The sequence below is a fragment of the Raphanus sativus genome, unplaced genomic scaffold (genome assembly GCF_000801105.2).
Source record: "Raphanus sativus cultivar WK10039 unplaced genomic scaffold, ASM80110v3 Scaffold1113, whole genome shotgun sequence".
NCBI classification, from domain to species: Eukaryota; Viridiplantae; Streptophyta; class Magnoliopsida; order Brassicales; family Brassicaceae; genus Raphanus; species Raphanus sativus.
Window position 1 is genome coordinate 414 of NW_026616427.1, and position 24,929 is coordinate 25,342.

At 38.9% G+C, this 24,929-nt stretch overlaps 4 protein-coding genes across 11 annotated transcripts; 1 reads left to right on the forward strand and 3 right to left on the reverse strand.

The window, feature by feature from the left end:
- Positions 1–769: 769 nt before the first annotated feature.
- LOC108810235 (uncharacterized) lies at positions 770–5,199 on the reverse strand. 8 transcript variants are annotated; one of them, XR_001943006.2, is made up of 14 exons: positions 4,748–5,199; positions 4,454–4,543; positions 4,033–4,281; positions 3,697–3,953; positions 3,215–3,631; positions 2,940–3,111; positions 2,746–2,785; positions 2,596–2,648; positions 2,432–2,507; positions 2,265–2,349; positions 2,113–2,193; positions 1,634–1,671; positions 1,164–1,468; positions 770–1,086 (listed from the first exon to the last, which is right to left on the reverse strand). XR_001943006.2 is itself a non-coding variant. In XM_056998326.1 (4 exons), exons 3-4 carry the CDS (start codon positions 1,464–1,466, stop codon positions 913–915), a joined length of 477 nt encoding a protein of 158 aa, XP_056854306.1. In that variant the 5' UTR covers positions 1,467–1,468; positions 1,634–1,671; positions 4,748–5,199; the 3' UTR covers positions 770–912. The 8 variants fall into 8 exon arrangements, 1 of the variants encoding a protein (XP_056854306.1); XR_001943009.2 differs by having other exon boundaries at positions 2,265–2,343; positions 3,215–3,953; XR_001943003.2 differs by having other exon boundaries at positions 3,215–3,953.
- A 1,744-nt stretch (positions 5,200–6,943) lies between these two features.
- Positions 6,944–8,286, forward strand: LOC108807799 (putative F-box/kelch-repeat protein At2g44030). The gene is made up of 2 exons (XM_056998325.1): positions 6,944–7,694; positions 7,761–8,286. The coding sequence occupies exons 1-2, from the start codon at positions 7,039–7,041 to the stop codon at positions 8,128–8,130; spliced, it is 1,026 nt and encodes a 341-aa protein (XP_056854305.1). The 5' UTR covers positions 6,944–7,038; the 3' UTR covers positions 8,131–8,286.
- A 1,646-nt stretch (positions 8,287–9,932) lies between these two features.
- On the reverse strand, positions 9,933–13,086 carry LOC108805851 (histone-lysine N-methyltransferase, H3 lysine-9 specific SUVH3-like). The gene is made up of 3 exons (XM_018577818.2): positions 12,950–13,086; positions 10,278–12,319; positions 9,933–10,190 (listed from the first exon to the last, which is right to left on the reverse strand). The coding sequence occupies exon 2, from the start codon at positions 12,305–12,307 to the stop codon at positions 10,289–10,291; it is 2,019 nt and encodes a 672-aa protein (XP_018433320.1). The 5' UTR covers positions 12,308–12,319; positions 12,950–13,086; the 3' UTR covers positions 9,933–10,190; positions 10,278–10,288.
- A 4,147-nt stretch (positions 13,087–17,233) lies between these two features.
- Positions 17,234–21,328, reverse strand: LOC108805782 (leucine-rich repeat receptor-like protein kinase PEPR1). Its single transcript, XM_018577722.2, has 2 exons — positions 18,161–21,328; positions 17,234–17,804 (listed from the first exon to the last, which is right to left on the reverse strand). Exons 1-2 carry the CDS (start codon positions 21,171–21,173, stop codon positions 17,437–17,439), a joined length of 3,381 nt encoding a protein of 1,126 aa, XP_018433224.1. The 5' UTR covers positions 21,174–21,328; the 3' UTR covers positions 17,234–17,436.
- Between the last annotated feature and the right edge of the window lie 3,601 nt (positions 21,329–24,929).

Genomic DNA, 24,929 nt, shown 5'->3' on the forward strand with positions numbered 1-24,929 from the left:
GTAAGATATAAGTTTATTAAAGATATGATAAGTAAAAACATGTTATGTATTTATATAAATCAGAAAAAAATATCACCAAAGTTTTAAAATTGAATACAATGAAGAAAAAATAGTATTTTATATAAATTTCAAATTTGTAACAATATTTCAAAAAGTTATTTTTGTCTAGTTGTTAATTTACCTCTTTAAAAAGGTACCACATTATTGTTTAAGTCTTGGAATGAACATATATTAATAATATATATATCAAAACAACGTCGTTTTATCTTGTTAACAGTTGACTAATTTATGTTAGAGTCAATGTAGATTTATGCATATTTTAAAAAGTTCATGTAATTTTTTTAATTATAATTGAGTTCATGTCGTATCTGGCACTGACCATGTGTTCGGATCATATTTGGCACCACCGAAATTGTTTGGGTCGAAATATGCACTTTTCACCGTGTATCAAAACGACGTCGTTTTATTTTGTTAACGGTTGACTAACTTCTGTTAGAATCAATGTAGATTTAGGCATATTTTAAAAAGTTCGGGTAAGTTTTTTAAATTTTAATGAAGTTCAAGTCGTATTTGGCACTGATCATTTGTTTGGATTGTATTTGACATGATCGAAATTGTTCGGGTTGGAATAGGCACTTTTCCCGCCAGACTCGAGTATAGATTTGTTTTGGCAATTCCTACAAAGTTTGCGATTTTTCCGGCCGATTTCCCATTTCTTAATTGCTTTCTGGTTTTTGTTTGTGACTAAATGAAGATAACAGAGAATGTCTGGTGCCAAAAAAAGAAATAACAGAAAATGTCACATATCCAAACAGAAGTTTAACATAAAACAGATAAGTCAGATGTGCGAAAATAGGAAAGACTGAATAACATCCAGACAAAGTGTTACAACGCAGAAAGCAGGAATCAGATCTAGAGCGGCTCATCAACCATGAGGTAGTGCACAAGCACATCCCCAGGTTTGGCTCCATCAGCCTCAGTAGACCTCCACCCGACCTGACGACGGAGGAACTGGCCATGCAGCGGAAGGTCTGCGTAGGTGCCTCTTAGGGCATGCATACCGACAGGGTCGTCCTCCTGAGGGTGCTGTAGAAGAAATAATAATTTATAAGTATCAGTGTTTTTCAAGGTGAAAGTTCTATGTGTAACCAATGAGTGAATACCTGGATGTAGGGAATGGTAAACCCTCCTCCGTAAGGCCCGTGGACAGGGGTCCATGGGTAATGGTCCCTCACAGAACGGGTCTCCACCCTGTACAACCCTGTGCTGAACACAGGGATGTCCCCCGCATCGGTGACTGGAAAGAGCCACCCGAGATGGTCAACGCCCACATCTCTCGCCTGCTTCACTTCATCCAGGACGTAGTTCCACTCGACCAAGCTGAGGGGTCGAACCGTCGAGAGGTGAATGATCTCCGAGAGTGTCTCGTCGTACTCTTCAACCATGTTCTGAAGATTGAAAGCCATCGCTGTTGGAAACAGAAGAAGCGATTAGTAAAGTAAAAAAATACGTGATAATTAACCCACAAAATGATAAGCGAACCTAAAACTCAGATATGTATAGTCAACCCAGAAAATGTACAGTGAGAGATGATAATCAACCACAAAATCAACAGTGAGAGAGAAGAATAGACCTAGATCGTCAAATGCTCGTTGATGCTGCTCAAAAATCCTGTTTCAGAAGAAGAAAAATTACAAATTGGTTAAGCGATTTAGTATCAGTCAAGATCAGTAAGATGATAAATCCTAAGCTACCCATTCTAGACTTTGTTGTAATTTAACCCAGTGAGAACAAGCCCTCACAATGGAAAAGACTGTCTCGTCAACCCCAACAATTCGACCACAAAACCGAACATATAACCGAGCTTTGGCTCAGAACTAATCAAGACGAATCAATTAAACACTAGTTCAGAGCTCGGACTAACACATCAACACCTAACCGGTGCAGTCCCGACAAGATCAGAAACTAGGGATCAAGTCTGATTAGTAACGTTAAATGCCTAACCTGACCCAGATTGAAGTGAAATGCCTAACCTGACCCGAAATTGAAATCAAATGCCTAATCTGTCTCAGATTGAAGAACGGAAATTGAAGAAAAAAAACAAACCCTAACCTGAATACTTGACTGCGCCGCTGCTTGTAGGACTAGTAGGAAGGAGAGACAGAAGCGTCTCCTTATATAGTTGGAGTTCTCCTGGCAGTAAAAAAAAATTAGGTAACAGTAAAGACAAATTTACGGTTGGTAAAAAAAAGAAGAAAAAACACCTTTTTGCTTAAGGTTTTGCCTCAGTTTTTCCAGTACTTGCTTGTACTAGAATAGATTCCCCGCACTTACGCTCTTCAGCTAATGCTTCACCATAATTAAAAACCCATTATTTCCTCTGCTTCAGAAGCAACACAGAGGAAACGAAGATGGTGGGAAAACTGAGTACCTTCATATCCCCAGTGACAGATTGTAGCTGCTCATTTACATGCATTAACTTTGCAGTCTTCTTATCAGCCTTTTCCCTGTGGAGAAACCACCATTAAATTGGTTCACTCTAAGCTCCCAACTTTGCAGCTATATAACAAAAGCATAGCTGTAACATCATTTTACCTGAAACGTTGTGATCAGTCCTTTACTTTTCTTCTTCTACCTCTCTAATTTATCTAACACGCAAACAAAAACCAAAGCAGGTAAGAGAGGAAGCAATGAAGTTGATGGTACTAATGAAACATGAAAGGCGTAGATATTCATGAATCCTACTCAGCTTCTTGCGCAGCTTGTTTCTCCGAAAGCTCTTCTCCTGAAATGATGGGCATTAACGTCAAGGACTTGAGCATTGCAAATAAGTGAAGCCCTTTACTTTTTTCAAAAATGTTCATAAAGTTGCAGTTTGCTCTTGGGATGGTAGAAAAGTATAATCAGCGATTCAGTAAATTCCAAAAAAGTATCCTTACCTTTCACTGATTGAATAAGCTCTTTGTGGAGCAGCACTTCCAGCAACTCATGCGTATGTGTTCTCCGCAGTTCCCTAACTTCCTCTTCAACCTTCTAGGCTATCTGCTTCCTCCTAAGCTGCCAGATATCCCTGTCTCTTTTCTGCCGCTCGATTGCTTAACTTGCCCTGCTCTGCTCTAAGACAAGAGAGTTGGATAGAAGAACTGGGTAAGCTATAATTTGGAGAAAAAGACGTTCATTTGATGAAGAAGAACTGTTTCAAATGGGCATGGACCTATAGAACATTGATCCTTGGTAAGGTCTGAGAGAGGTGTACATCCAAAGAATGCTCTGGTTTTTCAGCTCTACTTCCTAGCAAACATTTTCTTATGGTGTCTTTGATTTCCTCGGATGAGGAGGAAACCTCTGATGGAATTCTTCTTGCAAAGACTCAGACGAGCATAGATTCCCCTCACTCCCTCCTCGTCGTTTAGAGGATTCCTCAACTCGGTTCTCGCTTCATTGTTGCTACTCTCTTCTGCCAATGCTTGACCACCCTTTTGCTGCAGCTAATTCATTCGAATGAAAACGCTTTTCACAGAAACAAGTTCCGAGTGACGTTTTCCTACGGTATCTTAGATAATTCAGATCACATAGGGTTGATGGTATTCTTCTAGCAAAGACTCAGACTTCAGCTTCCATTAGATTTCCTCTGCTTCAGAATCATCACACAGGAAACAAAGATGGTGGGAAGAGTGAGTAAGAATGCTCTAATACCCTTCAAGTCCCCAGCGATAGATTTTAGCTGCTTATTTTCATGCATTAACTTCTTAATCTCATCAGCCTTTCCTGAGGGAAATCACCAGAAACTTTGTTCACTCTAAGCTTTCTCGAGTGGTGGAAGAAATGTACGAAGCTCCCAGCAAGAACCAAAAAAAAAAAAAAAACTCTTCAGGAAACTTAGAGAACAGGGGCGACGATCCAGAAGATCCTAATCTCCATCCTCTGTTTCTGTATTTCGGACACAGAGGCTTCTGAAAAAGTTAAGAAAACTCATCAGCATGTTTCATTTTAATGACATAGTGAGTGAAGCAGAGCTGGTAACATCATTACCTGAAGGGTGATCAGTCCTTTACTTCTCTTAGGGGCACAGACCTCTAGGACATTGATTGATCCTTGGTAAGGTCTGAAAGAGGTGGTCATTCAAAGAGCGCCTCTGTTTTTTCAGCACTGGAAGCTTTAGTTTCGGCTTACTGAAGATTTGTTTAGTGACGCCCTCTGATTCCAACCTTCTAACTAATGATTCTTCTGGTGTCCAACAAAGATTCTCTGCCGTTAAGTTTTAAGTCCATAACGGTTTACCTGTATTTTCAAGAGTTAATTTGCTGTGCAATGAATCAAGAAAACTATAAATTACCACATGAAATGAAAGCAATCGAAAACATTTTAACAGGGGATTACATAATATTAACTATAGTGACGAAGATCCGAACGCTTTCATCTGCTTCGGAACACACAGAGAGGGTAGATATACCTTCTTCGCTCCCTCTTTCAGAAGAGTAGCAACCTCTGTGATGGTATTCTTCTCGCAAAGAGTCAGACTTCAGCTTAATTAGATTTTCCTCTGCTTCAGAACAGAGAGAGGGGGTGGGGTATAAGGTTAAGGAATCAAAACAAAGGAAACGAAGATTGCAGATTGTATATTAGCTAGCTGCTCATGTTACCCAGAGAAAGATTGCGTCATCAGCTCATTTACATGCAAATCTTAATAAACAATTAAAATTGGATCACTCTAATTTTGCAGCTAAAACAATTAAAAAAATCAAACCTTAACGGGAGGGCTATCTCTTCACCGATCCATCAGATCCGGCCACGATCCATCAGATCCAAATCTTAATCGATTTCAATCCCCCACGATCAAATTCACCATCCTCTGTTTTCGTCTCTCTCTGTCAAACTTCTTCTAGGCCTTGTTAATTTGAGGAACAAGTGTTTCCAAGTTCCCAATTATGCAGCCAGGAGATAAAAATCAATCCACGCCATCTCTTCATCAAACTCTGAGATCCACCAACGACTCAGTACATCTTACACTTCAGCCTCCCAATCCCAATTTGCAGCCAGATCAAATAGATGACTCAAACCTGTTCTCACTACGGCCATCGCTTCCGCCAATTCAGAGATCCGGCCACGAGCCAGAGAAGCTCCTAATCTTCATCCCTTTCAACCTCTCGATCTACTTTTCTATCCTCTCTTTCTCTCTCTCTAACAGAGTCGCGGCTGCTCAACTACTTCAAACTCTAACTCGAGTTTGACTTTTAGGTACGGACACTCTATATGGGCCGAGACGTCTTGGGCCTAACCCATGCCATTTACGTATGTAAATTATGAATTAATGTCGCAATGTAAAGTCTGTAAGTCACATTTGAATATGGAAAACAAATCTTCAAACGTATCAATCCTCGAAAATATATTTTTAAGAAAAAACAAAAAAAAAAAAGAGAAGCCAAAAACATCCAAGCTCCAAAATATTAAACAGGCTAAAAACATATCAATAGTGTGATTAGAAGGGAGGAGGATAGGAACATGACAAGAGCTCTCCATCCGACACAAACCGGAGTGACTTTTGTGTCTTCAAGAATTTTATGAGGTGTGAACTGCCAATAACCAATTCAGCATTACCATCAATTTTGTTAGTATTTGTACTACCGTAAGTAAAAGGGATGCCAAGTCGCGCGCCAACAACAACAAACAAAAAAAACTTCACCGTGAGCTGCACACCATCATCCGAACGCACCCCAAGATCGTCAAACACGTGCACATCACTCTGGCGTAGACGCAACATACATGATACGCAACAAAAACCACAAACGAGTATCCTCTAATGACTGTTTTTTTTTCTTTTTTTGGCTAAACATCTTCTAACGACGGCGTTGCTGAAAAAAAAACTCAGCGCGGCAATTCGTATCTCGTTGCCTTGCCTGTATCAAATTATTGAATTATAAAATCATAAAACGCATCTTAAGGTATACTTCTAAATTATGATCCAACTATATGTATGTTGTCTTCCTATATGATTTATATAATCCAAGTGTATATATGACCATTGTTATGACAGTTTTGGAGTTTATAATGTAACTGGATTAACATTGTAGGCCAAAAAAAGATAATAATAATAATCATAATCTCAACATATTAATGTAATGGTATTTTACGTAGACTTACAAAAAGAGATGCGTGGGACCGAAACTTGTGGCAAGATCGTCCATTTCCGAACTGAAGAGCAAAAGACACAACCGAACTGCTCGATCTATGGGCCAGTTAGCGCGACTCATTGATAAAACCATTCGGAATCAGATTCTCGCTACAAAGTACTTTGAAAAGCCAAAGCTAAGGGGACTACTTCGACACTGGTTTGCAACCCATGATGTGCAAGGTTAGATTAATTTTCAATATTTTCTAAATTCAAAAAAATGTATTGTACATAAACATTTTTCTCTCTAGATGATCAAATAAATTTAACATTTCATCAAAAAATCAACTATTTCAGATATTGATCCTACCCTGAAACGAGAAGTCGATGTTTTGCAACACCATTCTCTCATCCATTAGTCTAGCATATGCATATATCAAAGAGCTCAATCTGAATTAATTTTTTATCAAACAATTGATGATACCCACATGCATGACCGAGAACAGCATCATGATCATCATCAAGACCCCCCTCCCCCTTTCGAATTCTTCCAGACTTTGACCAGACAATTCATATTGAGATGCGTCAAGACACGGATGGAGAAAGGCATGAAGAGATGTTATACTCTTATTTATGTGGTTACCACAATAATAACTTGTAAATTGTAATCGTAGCATTTATCTACAAAAATATTAAAAATAAAAATAAATATAACTTCCTGTTTTTGTTTATGCGGTTTTCCTAAAAGAAAAATAGAAGTAAGTTTAGAGATTAACAAAATCTATTAACCCGACCAAAGCCAGAAACCCCTATACTGTATATATATAATAAAAATTGATAGTAAGTTAGAGCAAAGTACAAAAAACCCTAATCAAAACCAAAACGTCCCAAAGAGAGAGGGCACGTCGTTGAACAAAAACCAAAACAGGATGATGAAGAAGAAGAAGTCATCATCAGAGTCTCTTCCTCCGTCGTTTTTGTCGTTACCGTACGACATCGTCTTCAACACTCTGGCTAGGATCTCTCGGACCAATTATCCAATCCTGTCTCTTGTCTCCAAGAGATTCCGTTCACTCTTGGCTTCGCCTGACCTCGAGGCCGCACGATCACTCGTCGGAAGACCCGAGAAGTACCTCCACGTCTGCTTAAACCTCAATAACAACAACAACAACCTAAACCCTAACCCTAGCTGGTTCATACTTTCCCAACATAAGTTGATACCAACCCCTTCGTTTCCTTACCGACATCTCAACTCCTCGAGCGTTGTCTCAACTGACTCGGAGACTTACGTAATCGGCGGAGGACTCGTGGTGAACGGAAGCAAGAAAAGAAGCAAAAGAGTGTTTAGAATCGATTTTAAAACCCATCAGTGGAGTGAACTCCCCAACATGCGTCTTCCTCGAAAAGAAGCAGTCGTTGAGGTGATGGACGGTAAGATATTTGTGATTGGAGGCTGCAGCGGCAAGTACTCTACCAAAGACGAGAATTACGGAGAGGTTTACGACCCAAATACACAAACTTGGGAGCCCACAAGTGCCACAACACTCGATCTACCCAATCACACCAAACAACAACATGACACGAGGTATCTCAGATGTAAAAAAGGTTCTTACAGTTCCATGATTTGCTTCGTAGCATCAGATTATTTCAGGTCCACCAGGCCGTCCTCGGTAGAGACAGAGAATAATTTGTGGTTGGGAGCAATAGTTCGCAATGGTGAACTACGCTGCGGTGTCTGGTTTCGGTGGAGTAAAGTTGTGGGACTTGAAGCTATATCCTCTAATTATCTTATTTCGGTGACGAACTCTTGCCACGACAAGAGTGTTGTAGTTTGGTGGAAGACTAATTATGCCGAGGAGTGTAAAACTGAGATTTGGTGTGCACAGATTTTGATTGAGATCTGCGATCCCATGAAGGTTCGAGGATTCATAGAGTGGTCTCAGAGTGTGTTTACCTTCCAGGGATGTCATGATTCTGATGAACTCCTTTTGCACTCTGCTTTAGTAACTCATGAGTTTTGAGTGTATGTTGGTTTCTATGGATTTATTTAGTGATTTAAATTCTAACAAAAGATATAATTTGCTTCATGATAAGGATTGGAACAACTTTTCCAAGAGTATACATTACATCCTTGCATCTTGCAGTAAGAGACTAATAGTATGTCATAAATTTGCAAATAAGAATACTGAGAAAAATGCTTTGTTGACCATCTATGTGTATAGACTCGAAAACCATATAGCTAGCTTTGACTGTATATATATATATATGCTTATGGTTTTTTAAGGATGGGGCTATAAGGCTATTTATCTACCTTGATCATGACTTGTAATGATATTGATGCCGGTCTTTAAGGCATGTTGTGACTCCTCTACATTTATTCTGAAAGGATGATCTTAACTGAGTTTAGTTCTCTTTGCTCAGAAGAAATACAAATAAAAGTAAACAACCAGATAGTTGTCGATAATTTGATTCTTCAAGGGTAAGGTGTGGGAAAAGACTGGAGAGAAGCTGACATTGTAAACAGAGCTCCTCTCATTGTCACATGAAACAATTACAGTACTTCAGAATATATATGTTCCACTGATCCTTGAAGGAAGAATGGAGAAGTTCTACTGGTAAATAAAATGCACAGATCGCATTTCATTTTCCTACAACTATTTGATCTTTCCTGATTCTGGCGAAAAGCTATTAGTGTTTGGTGTTTAAAAACAGGCAGCCAACTAGTGAAGATAAAAGTATTTCCTGATCCGAAGAGGTTCCTCAACTGATTACTCTTACAAAATTTACAAGCTTATTAAAAGCATTGTTTCCACTAGAGATTCCATGAAGAGTTTGTTTGAGGGAAAATGGCATATTCCCCTACGAACTAGTTGTGCCTAGCTTTTTTACACACGAACTTTTAAGCCATACCAAAAACCACACGAACAACAAAAATATTGCTTATTCCCTTATGAACTAATTATTTCTAGCTTTTTCACACACAAAATTTTAAACTTTGCCAAAAACCACATGAACTACACTATTTTTTGAATTACATACACAAACTATCAATTTTAAGCTAATTCCCTTAAAATCGTAAATTGTGTTATTTAAACATTAACTTAGTTTATGACAGGTGGATAGCCGGTTTAATTTAGGTTGATAAAAATGATGATACATCATTTTGTTCCTTTTTTTTTTTGTCAACTGCTCTTCTTCTTCAAAAATCGTTTTACTCTTCATCATCAATTGGGAATAAAATTTATTATTTTGTAGAAGATTAAATGTTTTACATGATGAATAAAGAAAGAAGAGCAGCAACTATTAGTTTACCAATCCACTATGTTGTTGCTCTTCTTTCTTTATGCATCATGTAAAACGTTTAATCTTTTACAAAATAATAAATTTTATTATCCTTTTTATCAACCCAAATTAAACCGGCTATCCACCTGTCATAAACTAAGCTAATGTTTAAATAACACAATTTACGATTTTAGAGGAATAGCTTAAAATTGATAGTTTGTGTATGTAATTCAAAAAATAGCATAGTTCATATGGTTTTTGGCAAAGTTTAAAAATTTCTGTGTGAAAAAGCTGAAAATAACTAGTTCACAAGAGAATAAGCAATATTTCCGTTGTTCGTGTAGTTTTTGGCATGGTTTAAAAATTCGTGTGTGAAAAAGACGGGAACAACTAGTTTGTAGGGAAATAAGCCATTTCCCCTCGAAGATGATGATAATGATGTTAACAGCAAACAGTGGAATCTGGTTACTCCCTCATTAAGGAACAAAAACTCATCATGTAAACGAAGCTTTCCAAGGAGCACATGAAGAACATTGACTACTAATACTAAACATACATCATTTTTTTTCTCATTCTTGAAGTCTACGGATAAGTTTGTTACAAAAAAAGCTTTAAAACATAACTGAATCGCTCTAGAGTGTAATTTTACCAAACCCACAGAGCATGGAAACTAAAGCCGATATGGTGCCAATAGAATACAATACATTACAAGTGTATGCATTGCCACAGAACATGCAAATGCATACACAGTTTCCTGCGCACAACAAAAGCCATCACACCCTCTTTGTTACTCTCTGCCCTGTAAAACAAACAGAAATGGTTTCAGACCATTAGTATCAGAACCATATCTAAAAGTACAAAGAAAGGTGTGAGATCAAGGGTTTACAGTTTCTCAGATCATCCAAAAGAACCACGGCATTTCACAGAACCACAGTTGCAGTGCCTCTTTCCATGTAAAACACTCCCATCTCTAGCCTCGGATGCAAGGGAGACTCCATAATCATATGTCAGTTCAGCCATTGGAGGAATGTGACGGATGGCAAAGAAAGCAATGTGAACAACAGGTTCACCGTTTCCTTCACGAATAACTGGCTGCCACAGAACGTTGGGGGAGCAGCTATGGTTCATGAACCGAGCTACATTGCCAAAGTTCTTAGCACTGATCAGGAGTGGTGACGGGAGACTAAACTCCTCGGAGATTTCATCTGAAGGATCCTCATCTACTAACGCAGGCTCATAGTTCCACTTAAAAGAGTTATAAACACGCGATGTGTCAAAGACAAACTCGTCCTCTTCATGCTCCATTCTGAGCTCCCCTCTGTCTTTGACCTCACCAGCATATTCACATATGAAAGAACCAGCACGAATGGGATCCCACGAACGTAAACCCCAACCACGGTTCCCTGTCTTAAACACTTCCATCCGGAACTTCAGTCCCGTCTGAATCACTTTGTTTTTGCAACTGGCGTGACATGGACACGTTGGACCACATTCATACACCATCGGTCTCCTGGAAACAAGCATAACGCCGTAAAGGTAAGGGAGATCACCACCGTTCTGTCGGATGCAAGAGCAGTTTAGATCTCCCGGTGCACATGAGCCACGACAGGAACAGCCAGAAGTGTGCTGCTGTGTTATTCTAAAGGATTCCGAGTGTTTGAGAGTGGAGATGTAAGTAAAATAAGAAGGCCCCTTCTCATCATCAACGTCATTCACAAGGGAAACAGGTTTGCTCTCAACTCCTGAAGTGAGATCCGGAAGGATAAGTCCTGTTCTCGGAGTCAAACCTTCTTTCCACTTATGAACAGCTTTCCAGTACCCAAAAGCAGGTGGCTGACCAGGCTGTCTCACCAGTTTATACTTAAACGTGTTGCAACCAGACTTGCCTTTCTCTACCCATGACTCTGAGATCGAATAAAGTCCATCATAGATATAAATCTTCCCTGTTTTACTAGCTGGATCCTCCTCTCCTCTTATCACTCTCACTCCATTCCCTTTCCTCAAGCTTCTCTCTAACGCAAGATTCCCCCTCTCAAGTTTCTGATCAGACGCTTGTTTGTTCTTGTCCGCATTCCCGCCTTGTCCACTGTATATCAAAGACTCAGGATCCTGTGCCTCACCGTCGTAACGTCCAGCCGAAACAATGCTAGTAGCTAGAGGCTCCTCATCTGCTCCAGCGGCCTTGCTTGTTATATAGTCAATGCCGGCCATTGTCTGCATGTGAAGACCCACTAAGCACATCTCTATCCGTGAAAAGAAGATATCTCCAACTTCGATTCCAGGAACCGTTCCAACTCTCTTCTTCATGTTGGTCCTCACCCCATTGCTCATCAAAGAACCTGCAGCTTTAGAAGTCGCGGCCTTTGCGTACTCTACCTGGCTTAACCGCCTCCTAACAGCATCGAAACGCATCAGCACGCTGCTTACTAAGTCCCCATTCCCATCTTCTCGCTCTGCTGCGCTGATCCCGCTGTCGAAAACTCCACTGAACCGTTTCACAACCTGAACCTCCAAAGTAGGCTCTTTGGGGACGGTCTTGTCCTTTTTCTTGGCGTTGCCACTTCCCTTGGGACGACCTCTTTTAGCTCCGGTTGAGCTACTAGGGCCATTTGATGCAGTGGTAGGTGTTCTGTATGACTGAAGAGGTGGAACAAACGATGGAGGAGGTGGGTACTGAGTTTGGTTGAGATCTGGAGTATCTTGTGCAGGTGGTTGTGCTCCAAATGGGAAGAAAGGTGAGTACCCAGTAGAAGAAGAAGAAGAAGGGCCAAAGGGAGGAACTCCAACAAAAGGTGGACCTTGATTACCATTTGGAAAAACAGGTTTCAAACTTCTCAGCGGTTTGACATCTAGCACTATGGACTTGTCATAATGGTTAGGATTTGGAACAGTGTTCATCCCTGGTACTCCTTCCATTGCTAAAAACTCCTGTAAAAAAAAATGGGACCATGATTTGGGTTAAAGAGCATTGACAAAGGCTTAGATTAGCATTTTCTCTCACAAACAGATAAAATAAATATCACAGCATTTACTACACAGCCCTCTAGAACAACACCTTGCAGTTTCACCTTGTGGGTTATACTCTTTGCAGTACCAAAGAAAGTTACAAGGAAATGCAAAAGAATCCATTTTAAGAGCAAGCTTAGCCTTCAATATAGAATCCCTACAAGAATCGAAAACCCTAAAAAAATGCAAACTTTGCTACACTTTGTGAACCCACCAAGATGCAAAAGTAAAGGGTATTTTCATAAAACCTAAAATGTACAAATCTAACAACAACACCAGATCTTTTGTGCCCTAGGAGAAACAACGAAGGACAAAGTAAGAAAGCTTCCTTTTTACCCATCAAGATCCGTAAAGGCATATAAACCTAAGGTCTAAGGAGCATGGCGTAGCTACACCAACCCTTAATTGAACACCAAAACATATTAATTTCAGATTCGCCAACGGAAACAAGAAAAATGAAAACTTGTATCTACAGTAAACCATTCATTTAAATTAATATTCAAGATTTCATGGAAAAGAAGAAACAAGACATTAGATTGTAAAACCACCAACCTCACGAAGTTGAGAAATTTAAATTAGGGCTCCGAGAAATTACGCGAAAGAGAGAGCAGAGAGAGACGAAAAGATGCCTTTCGATGTAGCATTTTCAGACAAATGCTCAGATGAAATAAGCGGAAGACGTTAGTGTTTCAGAGAATTCAGTCCGTTAGATTCTTATTTGCCTCATCTGTACCGTCCAAAACACCTCAGGCCTTGAAAACACAAACCTTTCCTATTCGTGTTGTTACTGTCAGCCATTTATTTTCCTTTAATTTTTTTAATTTTTTTCTATCCAGCAAATTCCAATGTAATGTAAGCACAAGAATCCATAAAATATTTTTAAAAGGTCAAAATTGATCTTGTTTTTTTTCTTTCGCAGAAATATTTGACTAGTAATTTCAAGAGCATCCACTTTTAAAAAAGTTAACAAATTCAGATAAATCGAGTCTGTATTTGATTATGTAATAACAATTTTAACAAGTTAAAAAATTCAGTATAATTTTCTTTTAAAATAATTTAGGGTCTATCCTTATGTAAGAAATCTACCGAATTTTGCCAAATGTTTCATTGAATTTGACCCAAATCTGACCATGTTAAGGATACTTCTAATCCAACTCTATTTTTTTTCCAAAATAATATAAAAGTAAATATAGAATAACAAATGCCCTAAATCAATTCTATATTTCAATATATTTTGAAATTTACTCTATAAAATAAATAGAGTAATCTATTTTTGTTTGTCCATGACTTCATTATGAAATGAAAAATTGGTAGAGTTATAACACTTTATTTCATATTCATTTTTGTCTTCTTTTAGAGAAAAAAATAAAGTTTTATTCCAAACTCTTCTTTATTTTATTTAAACTCTTCTTTAGTTTCTCTTTAGAAAATCAACAAACCCCATAAACATGAGTCCACAAAGAAACTGTAAGAAGCTATATATTTGGAGATACAAATTTTCAAGAATTAAATGAAGGTGAATTGGACTGTACAACCTTCAAACAAATTATAATTCATTAGATAACTAAAACCCATATTTCTCCTATACACAACCATCACATTATAAATAATAGCCATATTGTCCCTCAATTGTGACTCATGTGACCTGCTGAGAGCTTAGTTCGAAATTGCGCAAAGCGAGATGAAGCGAGGAGGCTGGCGCTTAGCGCCTAGCGCCATGGCGCCACATTGCCAGCGCCTTGTGTACCTGCATCACAAAAGGTACTCTTCAAAACCATATCTCTATATATTACGTAAACAAGAATGCTAAGATAGAAACTAAAAACACCAAATCCATAAATAAAACTCAAAGGTTCATATAGCAAATGCAACACACCAAATGATAATACCAGCTTTAGACATGATCACCTACAACATATACAAACATCGAATGAGAAAAAGCTATTGAGTATCCTAGCTTAGTGGGAAACAAAACATCATATATATACAAGACATGATCATAAAATTACATACAGAAAGAAGCTAATCACTTAAGGAGAAGAAGCTATGATAAAAACAAAACATGATCACAATTCACAACTACAACGCAAACAAACATGGAATAAGAAGAAGCAATTAGCAGCCTATGATATAAAAGAGACATGATCATAAACTTATATTACAGAAAAAAGCTACTGATTTTAGAAGAAGAAACTATGTATCCTAGCTTAGTGGGAAATCTAAACGATCACAATAGCTGGGGTACACTAGTAGTGTAGGTTAGTGGGAAATCTACACGATTAGGTGAATAAGGGTTACTCTCCTCTACATGCCTATAAGTTATAAGGTGAATAACGCCAATCAAATCTTATTTTTTGTATAGGTACAATAAAGCGGCGTTTTTACCGCTTAAGCAAAATAACAAAAGCGAGGAAAAACGACATAAAGCGAGGGTTTTATGTAACTCGCCTGGCAATGGGGTCCCTTGGCGATGAGGTCCTCGCCTTGTGGCTTTTAGCGCCATGGCGCCAAAAGTGCTCGCTTTTTCGAACCAAGGCTGAAAGTTTATTTATTAAAATAATTATTAACTAAACAATATAATAAATTGTGGCTACAATAGATACACATCTTCTATCTCTTTCTTCCTCTTTTTACCAAATCTTTGTTTCTTCTTCATTCGTAAAAACACACGTACATTCATCTCAAAGCAAGGAAGAAACCCAGATTATGGGCTTAAGAAATTGAGTTTGGAGAAGAATATGGTACCATAGAGAATGAGGTAACATCGAGCTTTTATACTATGTTTCTGTTTTTGTTTTATACTCTGTTTTTGTTTTTTGTACTTTGTTTATGTTTTTGTTTATACTATGTTTCTGTTTTTATATTATGTTTTTGTTTCTGTTTTTATACTATGTTTCTCTTTTTGATTTAGTGATCTAATGGTAAAGAATAATGACGGCGAAGCGTTAGAAGCGTTGTTGTGTCGGAAAAAAAAATAGGAGATAAAGATGATCTTTATACGGTGGTGAAGAATAACGACAGTGAACGAAGTGAAGGTGTATCAACACGTTTGAAAAAAAGAAAAATTGAAGAAGATGAACTCGGTGTCTATACTATATTAGATGAACGGAATAGTATAGTTTATATTCTTTAATGTAGCTATTTATGTAAGGTTACCATACTATTTGAGACATATTTGTATATTATTTCTTAAAACAGGGAAAATTGTTATATCTAAGATGTGGGTTGACATTTCCAGATTAGGGCTTAGTTTTATCATCTGGGTTGAGTTTTACTAACTCACACTTGATACTCTGTTGCTTATATTAGGGCTACTAAAGTCCTTTGAATTATTGAACGAGAACTAAAGTTTAGTTCCATGTACACTATAAAAGTACTATACTATATCCACCATGTAGTATAGTATTATGAACATGGTGAATATCATTATTTGAAGACGGGGGAAACTGTTTATATATCGGATGTGGGTTAAAATTTCCGGGTTAGGGTATAGTTTTATCATATGGGTTGAATTTCACTTACTCACTCTCGTTACTCTCTTTATTAGTGATATGACCTCATCTATGTCGTAATGCGGCTATAAAAGTACTATACTATATCCACCATGTAGTATAGTATTATGAACCTGGTGAATATCATTATTTGAAGACGGGGGAAACTGCTTATATCTCGGATGTGGGTTGACATTTCCGAGTTAAGGTGTAGTTTTATAATCTGGGTTGAGTTTCACTTACTCACCCTCGTTACTCAGTTTATTAGTGATATGACATCTTCTATGTTGTAATGTAAGTCTATTTTATTTAATAATATAGTAGTACAACATCTATATTCTATTTAATAATATAGTTGTACAACACCCTGAATTATTGAACGAGAACTAAAGTTTAGTTCTCCGTACACTCTAAAAATACTATAATATATCCACTATGTAGTATAGTATTATGAACCTGGTCAATGTCATTATCTGAAAATGGAAGAAACTATTTATATTTCGGATGTGGGTTGACAAATCCAGGTTAGGGTTAGTGATAACCATTTAGGATTTGGTATTTAAAAGTTGGATTTGAGTTTAAATTTATATTTCATGTTTATGATTTATAATTGGGTTTATAATTTATTGATAAAGGTTTAGGGTTTAATATTTAAGGATTAATGTGGGATTGAAATAAGTTTTAGTATTTAGATTTAAGTGTTAAGATATACTCCCTCTGTTTTTTAAAGATAGATGTTTTAGAAAAATAAATTGTTTCACAAAGATGTATTTTTTATGTTTCCTATGCAAAAATTGCAAATTTCAATAAAATTGATTGAATTTATTGAAAGAATATTGGTTAAAATGCATTGAAATTTGATAATTTCTAAAAATGATGTATAGTTAATGTGTTTTCTTAATATGTGTGAAAACATCAAAACATACATCTTTAAAAAACAGAGGGGGTAATTGATTCTAAATTATTTTGATGATATGAAATATAACTAGTGAAATGTTTGTGGTTATTATGTATGTGATGTGGAGGAATTATTTTCTCTTTTTTGGTGTGATGTGGCTGTATTTTATTCTTTATTTTGGTAACACTTTTTCTTTCTGTGACTTGGTAATTGTTGTTGTTGAGGGTATTACCGGAGCAAAAGGGAGCAAAATGTTAGTTTCTTAATAATGTCAAAATCACTAGCATGCACTTAATTTCATTCATGTTTTAGGTTATTCAGCAAATAAATCCTTAAATGAACCTTTTCTGTGTTCACCGAAATAATTGAACTTTTTTTTTTTTAAACAGAAATAATAATAATAATTGAACTTTATCTTTTACAATCACTACTAAACTGACATAGAAATATAAAAACATTCCAAATTAGTTTTCTTTCAGATTTAGTTATATTGATTGACGAGTCAATTTTACAAACATGGTTTCAAATAACGGTCCTTCATAGATGGGCCCGAGTTATATTACTTCTAGCTAACCGAAAGATTCAAACACAATACTAATAACATTTCAAACACACTACTAATAACATCCCGTTCCTCTTGCATTAATAGATTAGCGAACTGAACCAGAGGAGCATCTTCCAAGACCTTGCGCATCGCACAACACTTTCACCACTTCTCTCATCGTCGGTCTCTTTACTGGATCTCTCTCTGTACAGCTCAGTGCCAGTTCAGTCACCTCAACTATCTGTTCCCTAAGATCCGAATCAAGAAGCTCTTCCACAAGAACCGGATCAATAATTGTTGACACCATGTCGTCCACGCTGCTGTTGCTCAACATAGATCTCACCCAGCTTACAATATCAGTACTGTCCGGGAAGGACTTGTCCACCGCTCTCTTCCTCGTAACCAGCTCCAGCAACACAACTCCGTAACTGTAAACGTCTGATTCTCTTCCCCTCACCGTCTTGAAAGCGTTCTCTACACAAAATCATGCGTGAGACACAAGAAACAGAGAATATATTCACAACAAACCAAAACCTAACAGATTATAAACCGGTTAAACTCTAAACCAAACTATACCAAGTCTAATATGTATAGTACAATTTGTGCGTGAGAAAGAAGAAACAAAGTATATTTACAACAAACAAGCCTTAACAGATTATAAACCAGTAACTAACCCGGTTAAACTCTAAACCGAATTATACCGTGTCTAATAAGTATGGTGCTGTTTCATGCGTGAGGAACAAGAAACATATAATATATATACAACAAACCAGGAAACTCTAAACCGAACATCATCAAGTCTAATATGTATCGTGAGATGATATGTTTACCTGGTGCTATGTACCCGGTTGTGCCTGTAACAGTAGCAGTTGAGACCGTTGAGCCATCAAGAAGCCGAGCCAAACCAAAGTCACCAATGTGAGGCTCCAAATCCGAGTCCATGAGTATGTTCTCTGGCTTAATGTCACGATGAACAATCGGAGGATGACAATCATAGTGCAGATAAGCCAGTCCATGAGCGACCCCAAGCGCAATGTTGTACCGTGCAGACCACTCAAGCACGTCTTCTTTAGGGCTAACACCGTGAAGAACGTCGTATAAGCTACCCCTAGGCATGTATCTATACAGCATCAACCCGTCTTCTTTCCTCAGCCAAAACCCTTCTAACTTGATCAGGTTCCTGTGCCTGACTTTCCCTATCGTCTCGATCTCCCTCATCATGCTCTGGTTGGCTCGGATGTGAGATGCGAAAACGAGTCTCTTCACCGCGTAGACCTCGCCCGTGCCTAAAGAGGCTCTGTACACAATACCGTGAGCTCCTCTTCCGATGATGTGTTTTTCGTTCAGATTGTCAGTCGCTGCAAGGACTTTGTTGAGCAGCTGAGATGGACCTGGTTCCTCGGTGAAGACATAAGCATCTTTCTTTGGTTTTTCTTCAGGACCACGACGGCGAGGGCGTAGGCAGATGAAGAAGACAAGAGCACTAACCAAAACCAACACAAATAAAGAAGACAAGACTGATATAAGCACGATCTTCCACGTGCTGAGACCACTCTTGCCGCGTCTAGATTGATCAAAGCAGTAACTCATCTCGCTATTGTTGCTTATGAGGAAGGAACGTGGAATGCACAAGTTAGGGTTTCCAGAAAACGACGACGGATCAGAGCTTAACTGATTCTTCAACTTCTCAGGTATTGGACCGGTGAACTGGTTGTTCGAGACATCAGCGTGTAGCAACGAGGTAAGGTTACCGAGAACAGACAAAGATCCCGTCAGCTTGTTGTTGGACACGTTGACTCTCGTTAGTTTGAGAAGACGCCTCAAGCTATCTGGAAGCTCGCCTGTTAATCCGTTTCCACTCAAGTCCAAACCATAGATCAGGTTCGGTAACGAACCAACAGACGAAGGAATCTCACCGCCAAAAGCGTTTCTAGCCAACTGCAGATCTGATAGCTTCACTAGCTCAGGCAAGAACGAAGGGATACCTCCTGAGAACCGGTTCTCGCTGAGAACCAAAGTGGCCAAGCCTTTCAATGTGTTGTAGCTCGAAGGAACCGAACCGTTTAACTTGTTGAAACCAACGTCAAAACGCTCGAGGCTCACGCAGTTAGAGAGGTGAGGTGGTAGAGAGCCTTCGAGAAGATTACGTGAAAGATTCAAGTAACCGAGGCTCGCTAAGTTCCCAAGCTCCGAAGGTATCTGTCCGGTGAGTTTGTTTCTAGACAGGTTGATGCTAGAGAGGTTCCTAGAGCTTCCGAAGCTTCTAGGGATCGGTCCTTCGAAGCTGTTACTATTGAAATCAAGAAACGAAACGCTGTGATCTTGAGAAAACTCAGGGAGAAGACCCGAGAGGTTGTTCTCTCTGAGGATGAACCTCTCGATGCTCTTGCAATGACCGATAGACGTCGGTATCGTACCGTGGAGCTGATTAGAGCCCAAGTTAAGCACCGTCAGCTTCTTCCCGTGGCAGAGGTTCGGTGGTATCTCCCCCGTGAGTTTGTTGCCTATAAAGTCAATCTCTACTAAGCTGCTGTTCACACCTAGACTCGCTGGTATCTCTCCGTAGAAGCTGTTTTCGAAGAGCGTGACTTTCTTCAGATGCTTCAGACTCGTCATCTCTAGAGGTAGTTCACCAGTGAGGTTGTTTTGATAGACCAGCAGCTGAGCAAGACTCTGAATCTTCCACACCTCTATAGGGATCTCACCTGAGAACCGGTTCTCGAAAAGCTCGAGACTCTCTAGCTTCTCCAGCTTACCTAACGAACTCGGTATCTCCCCTCCGAGCTGGTTATTGTTGAGCTTCAACATCTTTAAGCTAGAACAGTCACCAATCTCCTCAGGGATACTCCCGGAGAGACGATTCTCCGAGAGATTAATAACGGTAATCTTCTTCAACAACCCTAGCGAGGCAGGGATCGTACCTGACAAGTTACCACTCACAATCACCACACCGTCGAGGTTACTACAGTTCCCTAACTCAGGAGGAACAACACCTTCGAAATTGTTGTAAGACAACTCCAAACCCACAAGGTTCTTGCAGTTGGTCGAACCGAGACGAACCGGTCCGGTTAAGCTGTTGTTGCCAAGAAAGAGTTCGGTGAGATTCTCAAGACGGTTGAAACTTTCGGGTAAAGAACCAACCAGCTCGTTCTTGTGCAAGTACACAACCTCCAGCTTACTGCAGTTCCCGATAGACTCGGGGATGTTACCAGAGAACCGATTCTCAAACATACGCAGATCAAGAAGCTCCTTAGCTTCACCGATGCTCTCCGGAATGGGACCGGTTAGGTTGTTGTACTCAACGCTGAAAGTCTGCAGCGCCGGGATTCGAAACAGGGACTCGGGTAGCTCACCGGTGAGGTAGTTTACGTAGAGGTAGAGATCCGCCACGCTCTTTAAGTTACCGAGAGTGTTAGGGATTTTACCGGTGAACTCGTTTTCGGATAAATCTAGGTAAAGGAGTTTGGTACAGTTTCCTAAAGTGGAAGGTATGGTCCCGGAGAAGCTGTTGGTGCTCAGATCTAGGATCTGTAAGCTTCTGAGGTCGCCAATCTCGGGACCTAACTGGCCTGAGACGTCGGAACGGGTGAAGTTGAGAGAGGCAACGTTGTTGGAGTCGTCGCAGGTGATGCCGAACCAGTTGCACGGAGTGGCTGAGAGAGATGAGTTTGGTTTCCATGTGGAAGTTACTTCTTTCGGTACTTTCTCGAGATGTTTAAGAAGCGAGAGTAGAGTTAAGCCTTCTGAGTTTAGACAAGAGACGGACACTATGTGGGTGGTGGAGACAAAGAGACAGAAAAGGAGAAGACTTTCGAGTGGCGGCCACCAAAGATTCTTCTTCATCTCAGATTCAAAAATCAAGAATCATGCAGAAAGCTAAATTCAAGATTGGAAGTTTGAAGTGATGAAGCCTCGCATGAGAGAGAAAGAGAGAGAGAGAGAAAGTACAAAACTTGATTTGATGAGGGGTAATAATAATAAGGAATGATAATCACAATCTGATGTTTGGTCGGTATTGTACAACGATTGCGAACCTAAAACGTTCAACGCGTTTTCTCTTTGGACGCCGTTTCTGGTTCGGTCTTCTTTATTTCTGTTTTCAGACACACGTGTTTTGAAAAGGAAGTCTTCTTCTTTGTTTGATTGATTCTCGCTTTGAGAAACGTGACTCATTTAGGATACTCTACAACGATGTCGTTTTGTTCTTGTAGGTGTATGTAGCCAGACAAAGTATAAAACCTTTAACAACAAGAAACGTAATCACACACACTTGTTTGGCTTTTGGTTAAGTAATTAATTCGATTCCTTTGTCCATTTGCAGTTTTGTTTGGTGGATGGTCACTTGATGGATGTGGGGTAGGTTTGGGTCAATTATTCAGTTTGGTACTAACAACCAATTATCAAGTATATTATATTCATTCATCGTTTGTAGACAATATCATCGTGCACTATCTAACTTTTAAAATGTGATATATAGTACCTGTATACGCACTATAATATTCGATTTGTTTATAGGATATCCAAACGTTAGTTTGAGCAGAACAATTTGACTACTAAAGTTAAGATTCTAATTGTCTATAACAACACTATAATATGTTAACTTTAACTTTAGATTACGATTTGTTAAACTGATGAGAACATCCAAACGTTAACTTTTAATATGATATATTACGTGTATAACAACACTATACTATTCAATTTCTTAAACCGATAAGAACATCCAAAACGTTGACCTGAGCAGAACAATCTTGCTACTATTCAACACCATATACATAAAACTTGTGCTTTCAAGATCCGAGATAGCATCAACAAACTTGATTCCATGTGTTCAACGAACAACGAACTTCAAAATATGAAAACATTTCTAAACTATCATTTATCATTCTCATCTGACATTTTCTCAAACTCTACAGTGTTGCACATATACAATTGTAAATATCTCAGTCTTGAGAAACTTAAAAAAGAAGTGTGAATCCATGACTTGTCCACTATTTAGTTACGCCAACTAGATGACAAATCAAGTTGCACATTGTATCCCCCACCAAGTTGATGCCTGCGACATTATCAGTTTCAGACCACTTTAGGCTACATTTGTTCACATGTAAGAAACACAAAACACACTATCTAGACCAATGTGCGAAAAAACCTTGTAGCCCTGCGCAGAAACAGGTCGTCCTTAGTCTCGGACTAATAGTCTGTTTGCATCCGCATCAATCACAGCTTGTTACACTTTTGTTAGAGGTTTGGGTTAAAACGCCGAAAACAAGGTTCAATAACTTGAAGAGAATGAGAAGGCACAAAGAAAAATGTCAAAATTACTATAGATACCACAAACTTCTCTACAACAACAGAGAGTTCTCCTAGTGCTGCAACTGATAAACATATAGAAGATCGGTAGCTCTTTAGGCTCCCAACTACCTGTAGGCTGTAGGCATTGTAAAAACAATATGTGTCCGGATCTTAAACGTTCGTATGCGAGTGTGTTCGTATGTATGTATATATGAGCATCAAGTAAAGAACACATAGAAATTTGTTAACGAGGTTCGTTTCCTACATCCCCGGGACCACGTCCAGAACTCATTCACTAGATTAGATCGCAACTACGATTGCTATACGGTACTAACACACATCCGTGCCGACCATTCTTATCTAGAATTACAATGATGAGAGCAACTACTACTTATTGTCTTCTCCGACAAGTATAGTTCTCTATAACAAAACTACCAACAGATCTCCTAACTGTCTGGTAGGACGACGTCATACACATCCATGTGCATCTTCAATAAACCCTAAACGCGTGACTGCTCCTGTCACCGCCTTTGTCTCTTTATATTCCAACGAGTAAAACCCTAAGCTCATCAACCCCACTAATGACATGTCTTTGTATTAGTTAGGCTCACTTTAAACTCAAGCCCACTTAACTTTCTCACAAAGTTTCACGTGGTCTCTTTGTCAAAGTTCCAATCCATTTGGCACAATACTTGCCATGCTAGCTTCTGCTCCACGTCAAGTCTTGATTCCTTACACCCCGTTTCCCTTGAACACACAACATAGTTGTGTTACTCATCCTCCTGTTTCAGCTTTGTGAGTTTCTTCATCTCCACACAACCGTTGATGTACCATCCTTGCCGTAACGTTATCATCATTGCCTCTGTGATACGTCGTGTTCTTAAACCAGTCATCCATGCTTCTTCATTCTCCCCCTTGATGACTAGGTTTTAGAATCTAAGCACACACGTAAGATCATCAAACACATCCATAGCACTTCCTTGTTTCACAAGTTGTCTATTATTTGTATCAGCACATGTCACGAACTTGTATCCGCATCACAAGTTACTTCTTGTAGCTCTCCCAATATGTTCAGCCAGTTGCATTTTCCTTAATCACCATTCTAGTTCAGCATTTTGTCTCTGTCTCGTGACGTTCTTTAACATGTCGATTAGCACATCACTCTTAAAACTCAGACAGCACAACACTAGCAAATACAAGTTACTTCATTCTCTCCCTTGATGACTGAGTTTTACAAGTCAAGCACCATACTCGGAATCTAATACTTTCATTCTCCCCCTTTTTATTTGAGTGTGTGGATTCAAGCTTCATCTGGGAAACACCAAATGCTCTCCCTGTATCACTGCATTTCTCTTCCTGCACAATAATCTCCCCTGCTTGAGCGCACTCTCAAATAAAAATCACACCAAGTAGAAAGCCCAGGCTGAACAGCTTTATTTATGAAGAAACCTGCGAGAACATGAAATCTTAGATGTAATTCACTTAGAATCAGCTGTCCCAACATCAAATAGACACCGCTGTCGCCAATAGCACAGAATCTAAGCCTGTCGAACGCACAGAACAGTCTCTTTTCGATGCAGTAGCAGTTCTGAGAAAAACATCTCTGTCCTTTAAGCTGCAAAAACTCCTCCTCTGTATATCAGAACATATAATAGTTGAATCTTCTGATTTTCTGTTTTTCCTTTTTTAATTCCAGTAGTCATGCACATGATGCTTTATGTTTCTCTTACAACATCGTTCTCATTCCCTTTAACATCCAAACAGAAGGCTTCCTCTATAACACGTTCCTGCCGCTAGTCTTTGGCGAACTGAGACCTCAAACTCTTCACTGTTTTCATCTTGATTTCAACCCAAACTTGTGGTTCGTGCAGTCTTCTCAAATTCTCAGAAGCTTCACACAGATCTGGAAAGGACCAGAGACACATTATTTCTTTATTCACTGAATCAAGCCATACTAACCAGAAGCATTGCAAGCATTTAGCACCACACTAGCTTGATGGACCTTTTACACACTGCCATCGTTCATTCACTTGAATCACTGCAAACATAAACTCACTGATTCTGTTCATATGTCTCTGTTTCTTTGATCAAACTAACACAGGATAAGTGATTTTGTCTTTTTCACATTAAATCTGAACCAGCACTGTAACCTTAGCAACTTTTCTTTAGCACTTGCAAGAAATTCTGAGCTCCACAATTGTTACTGAATTTTGAAACACAAGACAATGTAGTTCATCCAACAAAAAACGTCTCATAAGCATTGGATCACTGTCACTCCACCTGTGGTGATTCATACCTAAACTCAAGGTC

What these genes read in the sequence shown, in the direction of transcription:
- LOC108810235 (XM_056998326.1), bottom strand. Translation starts at nt 1,466, where the DNA reads ATGGCTTTCAATCTTCAGAACATGGTTGAAGAGTACGACGAGACACTC. An exon ending in TTACCATTCCCTACATCCAG is followed by an intron (nt 1,087 to 1,163) that starts GTATTCACTCAT and finishes TTTCTTCTACAG; the next exon opens with CACCCTCAGGAGGACGACCC.
- LOC108805851 (XM_018577818.2), bottom strand. Translation starts at nt 12,307, where the DNA reads ATGGAAGGAGTACCAGGGATGAACACTGTTCCAAATCCTAACCATTAT.
- LOC108807799 (XM_056998325.1), top strand. Translation starts at nt 7,039, where the DNA reads ATGATGAAGAAGAAGAAGTCATCATCAGAGTCTCTTCCTCCGTCGTTT. An exon ending in AAACAACAACATGACACGAG is followed by an intron (nt 7,695 to 7,760) that starts GTATCTCAGATG and finishes AGATTATTTCAG; the next exon opens with GTCCACCAGGCCGTCCTCGG.
- LOC108805782 (XM_018577722.2), bottom strand. Translation starts at nt 21,173, where the DNA reads ATGAAGAAGAATCTTTGGTGGCCGCCACTCGAAAGTCTTCTCCTTTTC. An exon ending in AACCGGGTACATAGCACCAG is followed by an intron (nt 17,805 to 18,160) that starts GTAAACATATCA and finishes GATTTTGTGTAG; the next exon opens with AGAACGCTTTCAAGACGGTG.